The following is a 12908-nucleotide window of genomic DNA, read 5'->3' as shown; positions in this document are numbered from 1 at the left end:
TGAAACTCCAGGCTCTCTCAGCAGTTGCAGTTCATTTGTTCTGTAATTCAGTGCAGCGCTGCTTTAAAAACGTCTTTCTGATGCCGTTTTCCTGCAAATGGCATAATGAGGAATAATAAGCAGGTCCTTCTGAGCACAAACCCAGAACAGCAGGAGTATAAAGCTACCATAAGTGAAGCAATTAAATAACCACACCGTTCACTGTTTACTGACAATCTTTATTAGAGCTGACTCCCCGTGCTTAGAGGTTTTCCAGGAAGTACAAATATGGATCAAAGTGCTACCCCACAGTGTAAAAAAAAAAATTCTTTATTTGCACAAAAAGATATAAACAACTAGTATTTCAAAGTTCATCCCAGATAGTACATATAATACCCAAAAACGTAAAAATAAACCAAGATGAAAGACTAGCAGCAAAAAGAATTCTAGTTCTCCTTCAACACTGTTTGTGTGCTTCCACATTTCTCTAGGAAACAGAGTATAAAGAGAATTCAATCAATTTCTATGAAATAGGCTACCAAAAATATAACACTGTGTAAAGAAAGTTAGTAGTACAAATCTGGGGGTTGGGGAGGGAGGAAAAGGAGAAAAGCAGTAGGTGTAATATTAAAAATCTCATGTGTAAACTTGACTGCTGCTTCAAAATAAACACCAAAACAAAAATCACATGAGCATTTCTGTTTGGCTTAGCAGCCAGGAAATAAGAAGAAAAAAAGCAGATTTTTATTTTGTTTTTCCCCCTTAAAGTGCTTAACCACCATATCCAAAAGTAATGACTTTCAGCCCTACTTAGCATGAACGTGCTCCAAAAGCCACTGCTTTCCAGTGTGAAAGCTGTCATTCTGAAACGCTGCGCACACAAGCTGGCTTTATCTGCGCGAATGAAAGATCGCTTTGAACAGCCATCATATGATGGCCCAAATCAAGGTAATGCTATTAAAGCAGGCAGCTGAGTAAGAACCAGAAAGTTGAAGAGATATAAAAAAATATTCTTTTTCTTTTTCAAGGCAGCATGCCCCTCCCAGCTGCAGGAAGGTAACTGTCTGTAACAAGCAAGAGAACCACGGCTTTATCTTATTGTTGCAAAGGACCCAGAACAAACCCACACGTCAAGGGAAGGGAGATAAATACTTCTCATTGATAAAACACACAAAAAGGTAATCATGTGGGTGGGTGGGACCAATAATTAATGCAGTGTTTTACTTTAATATTAAACATACTGTCAGCTTGACTTTAAAACAGACAGTATGTCCTAACTCAAAAAAAAGCCCAAACCCAAAACCCCATAAGAAAACAACAATGAGGACCTGAAAAGCTTTAGGAGCAGTTTGTTACATGGTGATATATTTATTTGAGCTTTAGTGCAAAGGAAAAAACTAACATTCTAGGCTCCAAAGCAAGTCAAATACCTAAGACTATTTTGGGGGGGGGGGGGGGGAGGGGTTGACAAACATCAGGCACACAGATTCCAAGAAAAAAAATTTTCAGCTGTAACAGCCATTCATTTTTATCTCCAGGTTAGAAAACACATATAAAAGTGGGAGCAAAGACTCTGGCATTCACCAACCTCAAGTGCAGCTACAAATTATTTCCACCCCACCACTCTCCCAAACCAGGGCTCTCATAACCAAACTGAACCGTCGGTAATGCTGCAGCTGTCAAACTGTGCCCAGAGTCGGTCAGGAGAGCTACCCATCCCCACAGTTACTGATTAATTTCTCCATCAGCTTTGGAACCCAGCAAGACTGAATTTGTTTACATTCATCTATTTCACAGGTCTAAGATTCAAAACCATTTCTCCAAAGGCATCTATTCCCAACATCATACCTTCATTGTCCTTCAGGACAGTTTTTAAGTTAAGAGAACCCCCTGGTTCATTTACCACTAAAATACAGATTATCTAGAAAAGGTAACTTTTCCCCTGTAACGCTCCTGTAAGCACCTCTGTATTAAGCCACAGGAAGCTCTAGACCAGGAAATTCAGCATCTCCAGTGATTTGACTTCACCTCACTTCTCCTTTACAAAGCAAAAACAACAAACAACACCCCTTGGTAATTAAAAAGAAAAGGAAATAACACAAACAGACCCACAGTGAAATATTCAGTTACCCAAGCAAACACTTAAAATAAGCCTCTGAAAGTTTAACATTTGAAAAGCAATTATTTTAGTGGTTAAAGTGTGCAAATAACTAAATATGCTGTTTGCTTCAGAGATGGTTGAATAACGTAGTCAACCATGATTGTTATTCATGTCTTGCACTGCCAGTCCTGGTGCTGGCTTTGGACATTATCTATTATCACTTCCTCTGCATATTTCCTGCCTTTTTTTTTCCTCCCCAATAGAGACCAGTAGCATGACTTTAGAGAGAGGTATCAAGGATGCAAACATTTCTTCTTAAAAGCTTCCTGTCCATCTCAAGCCTGGCAAAACTGAGCATTATGGGAAATTAAACACGTTTCAAGCAGGAACATCAAATATTATTTCAAGTTTTGTCTGTATATGAAAATCACCTCAGAAAGATTCAGAATCTCGGGTTTCTAAGAAACAAATATCATAAATTAAGGCGGGAGAAAAAAAAAACCACACGCAAGGGAAATGTAGCTATTCTATTGATGAGAAGTATAAAAGCTTAGAAATAGAAAAACACCAGCTTCAGCCTGAGACTGAAAAAAAAACCCACAGATTTTTCAAAACCAGAGTCCATACAGTGTCACACAGCCCTGCCTTGTCATGTTTGTTAATATCCTCGCTTAGAAGTCAGACAGCATTTTGTTTAACTTGTGTTGCTCTGTATCATTACACTAAACCATAATTAACTCCTCTTTTGTGCCGGCCTCATTCCAACACAATTGTACCCACTGTATACCAGCAGCAGTTCTCAGGTTTTGTTTTGCAGCTCAGCTGTATTTTTCTTGGATGTTCACAAGACTGGCATTTGACTGGATGCGCTTGGCTAGAAAGGGAAAAATTATATGAAAATTAAACACAAAGAATTCCACAAAACTAGTCTCTCCACTCCCTCTATTTATCCGACACAGACTTGCAAACCGCTTTCTGCTCACGTCCAGAAACTTTAATGAAAAGATATGGCTGAAGCTCTTTACTACCCTTCTTCAGGGGACAGCAGCAGACTAATAGTCACTATTAGCGCCGTCAGCACAGCTGCAGGCAGAGCTGGCTGGGCCCCCACTCCCACAAGAGCCAAGCGAGCCCCTGGCACCACCCAGCTCTAACAGCGAACTGGAAGCACCATCACTTACGCAAAATGAGTATCCGTTTCTTCTGCTTCGAGTGAAGGAAGCTGCTGAGATAAAAAACAATAGGTAGGAAGAGAATAAAGGATGAAACTGCAATCACTGGGACTGTATCGCTGCAGGGAACGGAACAGTTGAAAGTCCTGCTCCAGAGCTTCCGAGTGATGTTCATCTGGAAGAGAAAAACAGGCAAGCCGTGAACGTGAGCACGTGCGCTGTTGCTGTGCCGTGTGGCAAACGCTCAGGCCTCAAGACATTCAAGCATTCAAATATGACCTCAGAAAACAGCACTTCAACAGATTCCCCCCTGCCAGAAGCAAGCAAATCCCTAAAAACATAGACAAATTAAAGAGAGACAAAATTTCACAACAGAATTTTTACAATCTCCAGAACCAGACCCTACTCATTGCCACATGCCTGATTCCCAGAGAACTCACTGGCAGGGCCAATCCCACCCTTTTGGCAGTACTCCTTTTACTCAACCACTTAAAACCTCGCAATATAACAAAGCTTTTCCCAAACATATGCCACACCAATGCTGAGGACCCCTAGAAACAACTGCTGTGGTAAGAAATCAAGTATTACGCTGGCTAGAAAAATAGCAGTAAAGCTTTACATTAAAAGCCAGAAGATTAAGAAGATTTTTGGTTTTAATCCATCTCCTTCACAGTAACAAGAAATTAAAGTGCAGCTACTTGAAACTGGAATGCACTTGGGTGATCAGGAGCTTCACTCATTCTCCTGCTGCATTGGCCGAGGCCAGAACCTAGCCAAGACAGCCCCCAGGACTAACTCCTTCCTCACAAGACATCAGCCTGACAAAGGCACTGCTGCCAGAACCATCCCTCACCAAAAGGGGAAGGCAATCCCTAGCAAGACAAACACAAATAACTCAGATTATTAAAGACCTTCATGACAAGGCCTCCCCAGAGAGTATTAAATACTTACTGCATCTTCCACGTCGATACACAAGTGCGTCGAGTGCCCAGACTCACCACCTTGCTTGTTCATCCTTTGCAAGTGGTTATACAAGTCATTCAGTATTTTGTAGGTTTCATTGCAGTTTTTACATACTTCTGTGTAGTTATTTGGTGACAGATAGACAGTTTGCCCCTAGGATTATAAAACTATGTATGAATACTGTTTGAAGGCGTTATTTAGAAAAAAAAAACAAACAACCCACAATTAAAAATGGAGTCAAGTTTGAACCCAAATCCATATTTCTAGCATGCTAGATTGAGTAGAGGCAGGATGGACAGTTCTCATGACAACGCAGGAGAAAAAGGGACCAGAATGTAACTCACTAGGGACAGAAGACATTTCCAGCAGGTTCTGCATCTCAAACTGTTCTTTGAACTAGCAGCTTTTTTAATTAAACACTCAAAGTACCAGTTCCCAGGAAAAAAAAAAAAACAAAAAAAAACACCTAGCAGTAATTAAATGTTACTCTGCAGACAGAGATAACCAGGATCCTTCACAGTTTTTAGGGATTTATCTGCCCATACATAACCTTAAGGTTGCTACTGCTGTGCTATATTGACCCTTTTTATTCACTGCCTTCGCCACCACTGAATGCAATACAAGACACTTGAAAACAAAATTACAATTTCTAAAGATATTCCAACCCAGTAATGGTTGTACCAGCTACACACCGACCACTCAGTTAACTTCTAGTTTGGGCACTTGAAGTGATCAATAAGCCCATCCACACTGCTCCTGACCAAGGCCTATAAAGGCACACGTCCTAGAGATCATTAATAATGAAAATAAAGCAGACAGCTCCCTCAGAGAGTGTACCCTACACATCATTTCCCATTTTTAATACTGAGCAATCCCAGAACTTGTCTGGTTTCTGACTGAAATGGAGTATAAGCAGTTTCTTAGGCTATTTAGGGAATTTTCTTTGAGGACAATTAAATTCATTTCATTAAATTATATTGCCTTTGCAATACAGACAAACTTTAACTGCCCATAATTTTACTAGTGCAAAAACCTGTTACAACGGTTTAAGGCAGCCAGTCTCTCTGAACTAGTCTGTATTATCAAAAGGTTATTTAAAGACTGAATTGTTAAGTCAGAAGACAACAATTCCACAAAGAGATAGAAAGAGACTTAGAGCACGCAGACGTGCTGTTCCTTACTATATAATTATCAACTATTGTGAATTCAGAAATTCTGATGTGAAGTAGCATTGCAATTACACACAAAATGAAGTCAAGGTGAATATCAATTAGAATTAATTTTAGGCTCTCCATCTGTAAACATCTGCGCTTTACAGATCATTGCTTTATCTGCCTAAAATTCACAAACTCACCAGCAGTTTATTTGCCTAATCTGTATCTGCAGTTTATTCAGCATAAATAAGATTTTGCTAGCAATTAAAGGATTTAGTGCTTCTCTTAAATAACAGCATAAATACCTGAACATTCTGTTCAAAACATGTCAGAGATTTATTGAATAAATCCAGGAATTCTACAGTAGAATTTGATAATCCCTCACTGTTGTTCTTTAAACAATCTGTCAAAGAGAAAGAAAAACATCAGGATATTCTAATTTCTAACATTTTCATAGCCGACAAGCCCCAGACACTCCACTCCTGCAAAAAGAGCTCTCGACTATAAAAGACAGGTCTAGTCAACACTGCAGTTTCCTTATCTGCCTGCCATTGATGTCTCAGACCTGCTGACCTAACTCTTCATCGAGAACATATTTCAGAATTAATTGGCCTTGATTAAGTGAAAGATGAAGACTATCATCAAGAGCTTTCTGAAGAGGGGGTCTGAATTATCTTTGGACTTTAAGATAAAACAAGACATTACTTTTATTTTCTAGCCTGCAAATCTGGCTTTGCCCAGCAACAGTAACAGCCATTACGGGAAAGCAGAAGCACCAGCAGAGGAGGTGAAAGGGAGAGCATCCTGGCAACAGCCAGAGCATGAACACAAGAGCACAGATCACAGTGTAGGTGGTTTCTGTTTAAGAACAGACCTGACTGTTTCACCATCTTTTAGGGGAGCCTTGGGGCTTTCCTCCCAGTCATAGGCTCAACCCTACCATGTTACTGCTTCAGCCACCCTACCCCACTTCAGGTGCTTTAACCGGACCGACCCTTGAAAACAGCAGTGGTTTGGGAATGTACATGTTTAGCAACAGCACCATCAGAGCCAGCCAACATCCTAGAAAATTCTCCTGGAAGAAGGAAGTGCCACAGGACTCAGAGGCTAAGCACTGCAGGACAGCACAGACCACAGAGCTCCTCCCGTCCTGCCTTTCCAGGACTCTCAAATGAGAACAAGCTCTTCTGGGTGCTCAAGGGAATCTGCTGTAAACCCAGCATCTTTAACACTCAACTCCATAGTGTTATTCCCTCAGTTTTCCAGCGCAACCACTAGCTTGGGGTCCCACTCCCTCCACCAAGGGAGTGGCAAAAAGGCCACTGTTCAGCTGTAAGCACAACACAATGCCATCACCAAGAGGACAGGGAGATATAGGGAGAGAGCTGGACACTATCCACCCACCAAATTAAAGCAAAGACAAGGCTGTGGAGGCAGATACTGCTCAAAGCATCAGCATCCCTGGGTTACCAATTTAAGAAACATTTATTTGTTTGCTAACAAAGTTTTTTAAGTAACATTGGAAGATGGATAAAAACAGAAGAAACCGCAATGAAGCTAAGAGTCTCCAGCAAGGTCTGTAGGTCACAAAGAAAACTAGCAAGACTGCCTTTTGCAATAGCCTAAAAGAAATATTTATGTAACAACTAAACTTTCTAACAAACTAATGCCCTCAGATAGTGGCAGTAACCCTAACAGAATAAAAAGCTCTTGTACCCTTCACCAGAGTGGCTCTAGTTTGAGATTTTTTGTGTTATCTACTGACTATGTTTAAACAAATACACACAATTTTGATTTGTGCTAATTTTAGGGGCTAAGTCGTTACAGTAGCACGACAGCTACAGAACAAGTCACATACTTGCACAGTTGGCTGCCTCCCAGGTTTCGTTAAAGAACTCCGAAAGGGTCACAACTATCTGCAGCCTGTCTGAGGTCAAGATGCTTTTGGCACAGTTGTGGCTCTCAGAAGAATTCTAGAGGAAAAAGAAAACAGGAAGAAAAAAAAAAAGCAATCAAGCATTAAAAATACAAAGGGGAAAATTTGAAACTTATTTTAGCAGCACAGCTAAACAATCACAACACATCAACGTTTCTAGAACAGGCAAGGCAGAACTGATGCAAGAACTATCTTTTGATCCTCCAATTCAAACCATGAGCAACACAGCTCACTGCACAGGGTATCTGAAGACCCACCAGGACTGCATGCAAGTCAGCCAAAAAACACAGGACTGAAAAATCCCCACAGGCAAACAGAGAGGTGGGGCCTCCTCTGCCAGGCAGCTCGGATTCACCTATTTCTGCACTGCTGCCCCAGGAGCCAGCTCAAAGCACATGTGACCAGAGAGAAGGGTGACGTTGCCCTCATTAGGCTGAAGGAATATTTGAAGGAGTTGAACCAAAACAACCCAAACAACAGAAACTAACATCCATACCAGCTGCACCAACATAACCTGTGTCAGCAGCGAATGTCCCCTCAACACAGCCATACCAGGGACGCAGCCCTCAGCGAAGCAGTGCCTGTGGCCACTCCTCCAAGTCCAAGACCAGGCCAGCCTCTCATCCTCCCTGAACATAGGTACCCAACTCACCTGTCGCACCCAGTGCACCCCTTCCCCAAAGCAGGCACCGGTACAACATTTACAGCAACTTATTCTCTGGACCAAGCTCATTAAAAATTGCAGAATGACTATAAAAGCAATTACAAAACGAACAGGAAGTCTCCCTACTGATAGGAAACCATGCCCTCCAGCATGACCACTCTTCTGCTCTACCAAGCTCCTGGTTTCTGGCTGCTAAACTGCCTCAAGCATGCCTCAAAATGGCCAAAAGCCTCTTTGGTAAGCAACATGGGAGATATGAGATAATAATCTCTTTAAACAGAAACTTGTTCTTTACAGAGCTCTGTGAGAGACTCAGTTTCTGCCCCTCTTTGATGAAACAGGTTTATTTTAAGTAAGAAGTTTCCCTTAGAGACTGAACTGCAGAAGTCCAACATTGCCACATCTGGCAACTCCTACGTTCACCCGCTTTCATTTCTACTAAATTACAAACAGATATGCAAGAAACGTGTTTATGCAAGAAACACTCTGGTTGCTTCATGAAGGCCTGTAACTGTGAAACTCCTCACCAGCTGGACTTGCAAGTGGGGAAAAAGCACTTTAAAACCAAAATTTAATCAAATAGACCTATATCACTCCTCAAACATGCTTGCCTAACTTATTAACTGGCCTAGTGAGGAGGATTTGACATTTTAGAGATGTTCAAAACTTAATTTGGCTGCTTCTTTTGCATTGCACTGTAACTACAGTAGGATGGCAAAGACAAAAACATTGGATATCCAATTACTTCCCATCCCGGATTGAGGAGGTTGCAAGGGGTCACCTCCCTTGTTTATCTGGTTAGTTAACCCACACACAGAAGGGAAAGCAAATGCTAACACACATGTGTCTTCCAGATCACACAGTGGACCAGTCCTCCCAGGCTGGCAGTCCTCAACCACAGCAGCTGCAATGAGTTCTTGCATATTCTAAATATGGGGATACATTTGACAACCTAATCCTAGCCAAAACATCACACTGGAAATGCCCAAGAGAATTCCATACTCTATTCCTCACTTTCACATTACCTAGTCACTGGTACGAAACAGCTTCCATATGGCAAACAAAGAAATAGGCTACAGGTTCTCAAACTAAAAGGAAAGACCACTGGCTAAGATATTTGCCCTAGAAATGACAATCTACAAGCAAGTGTCCTTGCAGACAGACACAATGCATCAAAACCAGAAATTGGTACTTCTTTACATGACAGGTAACGAAGCTGTGAAATGGTTTGCAGCAGGACACCACAGCACCAAAACCTGACCTGGGTTTAAAAAGCAACACATTTCTCTTGTCATTGGTGACTCTAAATACAGATTCAGAGATCCCAAGGCAGAAAGCACAGTCTGGGGGATGCACTGCTATAAGCTTGCTCTCTGCTTGTACTCTTACCCAGAGCACCCACTCGTAGCCATCATCAGAGATCAGCCAAAGCTCCTTTGGATTGATCAACTATCATCATCCTTACAATCACTACAGGGGCTAACTTTTAAAAATGGATAAACTGGACAAGAACATGCCAAGTTCGTCATAAACCACCTCAGCACTAAGAAATTAAAAACATGGAAATAAATAAAAGACAATGAAGGCTCTGGAGGACGCCAACAGAAGACCTAGCTTCAGTCACAGTTTCCCACTGGGGGGGTCCACAGACTCCAGCCACAGCTCAGGACTTCTATCTTGCTGCCACGCACTCCTACCAGCTCTGGAGCCAAGAACACTGTGACATGGGTGCCGATGGAAGACGTGCATCACTCACCACAGCTTTAGAGCTATCAATTTTCCCAGAAGTGCTGGGCAACTAAGCTCTGGCAGTGTTCCTCATTACTACACAACCAACTGCAAGCCAGAGCACTGCTTTAGCCATTGCTACATCAGCAAAACCAGCTCAAATTTTTCCACTTTCACAAAGGAGCAGAGCTTCTTTTCTGCACGTCGAACAACTCACCCCTAAATGTGCCAGGCTGCAGGGACCATGCCACAGCACCAGGCAGCAAAGGAAGCAATCACTGACAGCAGCAGTTCCCAAACACTCCCAGCCTCTATTAAACCACCATATATACACCCAGTGAGGCTTACAGCATAGGAACTGACCTTTGCAGGCCGGAGAGCCGCTTACCCAAAACCCAGGCGCCCCACTCACCACACCAGTGCCACAGGTGACACCCAGGCCTGGCCTAACACAGGCCTGGCCTAGCACAGGCCAGCTCTCCCACAGAGCTGGGCGAGACACCACTGTCACGACGCAGGGAAGGGAGGAGCATCAGCGCCTCAGGACCTGTACCCTGATACAGCCCTTACATGACCGAAGCCCTCAGAGAACCAGCCCAGGCCCCCAACCCCGCACCGGTGCGAGAACACCACACGCGGGGCCCTCGCCCCGGGCTGCCTCGCAGCCCCCACACGTCTGCCCGCCCTCCCGGCCCCGGCCCCGCGGACGCACCCCGACGGCGCGGGTGATGTTGCCGTACTGTGCGAGGAGCCGGCCGTAGTGGCCGTGGCAGGCCTGGCAGAGCCGCACCGGGCGGGCGCGGCGGCCCAGGCAGCCCGTCAGCGCCGCGCTGCCTTCCGCGAAGGCGACGAGGAGGCGGCGGCACTCGGGCTCCAGCTCGGGCAGGTCGCCAGGCAGCCACGCGCCCCACAGCTCCTCCGTCAGCTCCTCCGCCTCGCCCAGCGCCTCCAGCGCCAGGGGCCGCCGCGCCTCCCCGGCGGAGGGGTCGAGGGCGAGCACCAGGGAGGATAACAGCGGCAGCAACCAGCCCAGCGGCGCCATGACGGCCGCTCCGAGGAACCGGAAGCGCCGCGCCGGTAAGCGACCCGCCCCCAGCGCAGAGCGCCGCTGTTCATTAGCGACTGCGGCGGAGGGGGCGGGGACAGGGGCGGGGACAGGGGCGGGGACAGGGGCGGGGACAGGGGCGGTGCCGAGGCGGGCGGCCTCGGGGCCAGGCGGGGTCTCTCCCCGGGCGGGGCGGGACGCGGGCATCCCCAGGTGTGGGCGTGGGCTGGGGCTGCATCTGACCCAGGACGGGCCCTGCCCCGCGGGGAGGGCAGTAGCAGCCGGGTAATGCTCTTTTCAAAGCGGGGGGTTTGAGAGTACCTGTCGTACGGCCGCGAGGCGCGGTGGAAGCGCAGCGACAGTTAGAAAGAAGCAAATGCCCAAACCAGAGACCGAGCTGAGGAGGGAGGAACGAGCTGCTTCTGCAGTCAAAGCACCTCCCACGGCACCACCTGCGTTGGTACCTGGTCCCAAGCTTTGCCATGGCCGCTTCTCAATAAAAGCAGAGCCACGGAAGAAAAACTCTTCCCAGAGGAGGAGGAGCAAGCAGGGCAATGGGTAACCCCTTCCCCTCTAGTGCCAGCTTACCCAACTACTCTGCCTGGCAGCACCTCGACCCTGTGTCCCCCCCATGTCACCTCGGCTCTTTACAGTGATCTCAACCAGCTTTTGACTGAGCCTGGGTTTGTTAGTGATTTGGTCAGATACATGCTGGAGAGGCAGAGTAGAGCCATGCAGCTCCATGCTGCCATGGTGCCTTTGGGAATAACAGAGCCAGGCAGGGATGTGATCGTTCATTTCTTGCAGCCGATTCAGTGGTGTACGCGTGGCACTGGTAACAGGAGGCAGCGTTGGCTGCTGGCGGCATCACAATCATGGCAGCTGACAAGAGTTCAGCGCTGCTTCAGCCAGCCCTCTGGGTGCCCAGCAGTACCCAGCCCGGTGTCACCTGGCCCACCTGGCTCTAACCTGTGCCAGTCGTATGGTAAATGGGATGGCATCACAGCATGGAAACCATCCAGGATGGATTTGTGATGTCAGGTGAAAACACGACAGCAAAGGTGAGGATAAAGGTGCCATCAGGCAGGCAAAGAGCACCAAGCGCAGAGCATCAGACTTCTCCGAGCAGGCTGAGCACCTCAGTTCCAAAGAAACAGCTTTCAAAGCCATGAATACATGAAACCATGCAGTGAGCACAGCGCAGAGCAATGACACCACGGTGGCAAAACCCACACCAGATCGCCTGTACTGGTAAATCAATTGGGGCGGGGGTGCCAGCCCCCTCCCCTGAGCCCAGGGCCCAGCTTCCAAGCAGGGCTGGCCGAGGTGTCGGCCGAGGCCAGCAACCACCGCATCCCCCTTCCCACACAGCGCCTGCTGCTTCCCGGGCCGCGCTCGGCAAGGCCACCGCGTTTGGAAGCCTGGGGCTGCTCAGCAGCCCGGGCGGCTCCAGGGGCAGAGCGTGTCTCCCCCTTGCCTAGTTCACTCGCAGGGGTGAAGCCTAAACGCCGAGAAACATTGAGGCACCGTCGCTGCCCGCACCAACCCGGCAGCAGCAGCCCTGAGGCGGGGACAGGGGCCGCTGGCGGCGGCCGCAGAGCGCCCGCGGGGGCCAGGATGGGCCCGCACGGCGCCACGCCGGGCAGGCCGGGCAGGCGGGCCGGGGCGGCGGGCAGGGCCTGGCCGCATCCCCCCAGGAGAGGGCAGCAGCACTCCCGCTCATCGCCCCACCGAGGGATGCCGGAGGGGTGGAAAGAGCCCTCGGTGTATCCTCCACGGCCCCATCTGCATCCCCAAAGAGGGATGGAAAGACGCCGCAGAGCAGCCGCCCGCCCCCCGCACCGGGGCTCTCCCTCGCCTGGGCCGGGCACGGGCACCGGGGAGGACTGGCTGCGGGGGGCTGAGCTGCGTCTTCATTTTGGTGGGTCAAGGGAGATGTGTTTTGCCACGTCTTAAGAGGGTTAAATATTCCCCTTTGAAAAAATGGGTTCTTCCCGTGAGCGGAAAACTGGTTTCAGGGGGAAAAAAAGGAGAGGGGACGGGGAAGGGAGAACAAGAAAATAAAGAAGAAAAAAAGGGGGGGAGGAGAAAAAAAATAAGGTAAAAACCCCTCTGAAGAGTTTCAGATGAAATCTGAGGCATGACCAAAATATAAACATTTGCAGC

The 12908-nt window shown here is 47.0% G+C and overlaps 1 protein-coding gene across 1 annotated transcript; it reads right to left on the bottom strand.

The window, feature by feature from the left end:
- Positions 1–2850: 2850 nt before the first annotated feature.
- Positions 2851–10739, bottom strand: OSTM1 (osteoclastogenesis associated transmembrane protein 1; the record flags this gene model as incomplete). Its single annotated transcript, XM_084261028.1, has 6 exons — positions 2851–2954; positions 3262–3427; positions 4204–4368; positions 5675–5772; positions 7228–7342; positions 10410–10739. The coding sequence occupies 6 exons, from the start codon at positions 10737–10739 to the stop codon at positions 2899–2901; spliced, it is 930 nt and encodes a 309-aa protein (XP_084117154.1). The 3' UTR covers positions 2851–2898.
- Between the last annotated feature and the right edge of the window lie 2169 nt (positions 10740–12908).

The sequence above is a fragment of the Gallinula chloropus genome (genome assembly GCF_964237585.1).
Source record: "Gallinula chloropus genome assembly, chromosome: 3".
Taxonomy (NCBI): domain Eukaryota; kingdom Metazoa; phylum Chordata; class Aves; order Gruiformes; family Rallidae; genus Gallinula; species Gallinula chloropus.
Note: the sequence above shows the minus strand (reverse complement) of the source record. Positions and strands in the feature narration are given on the sequence as shown.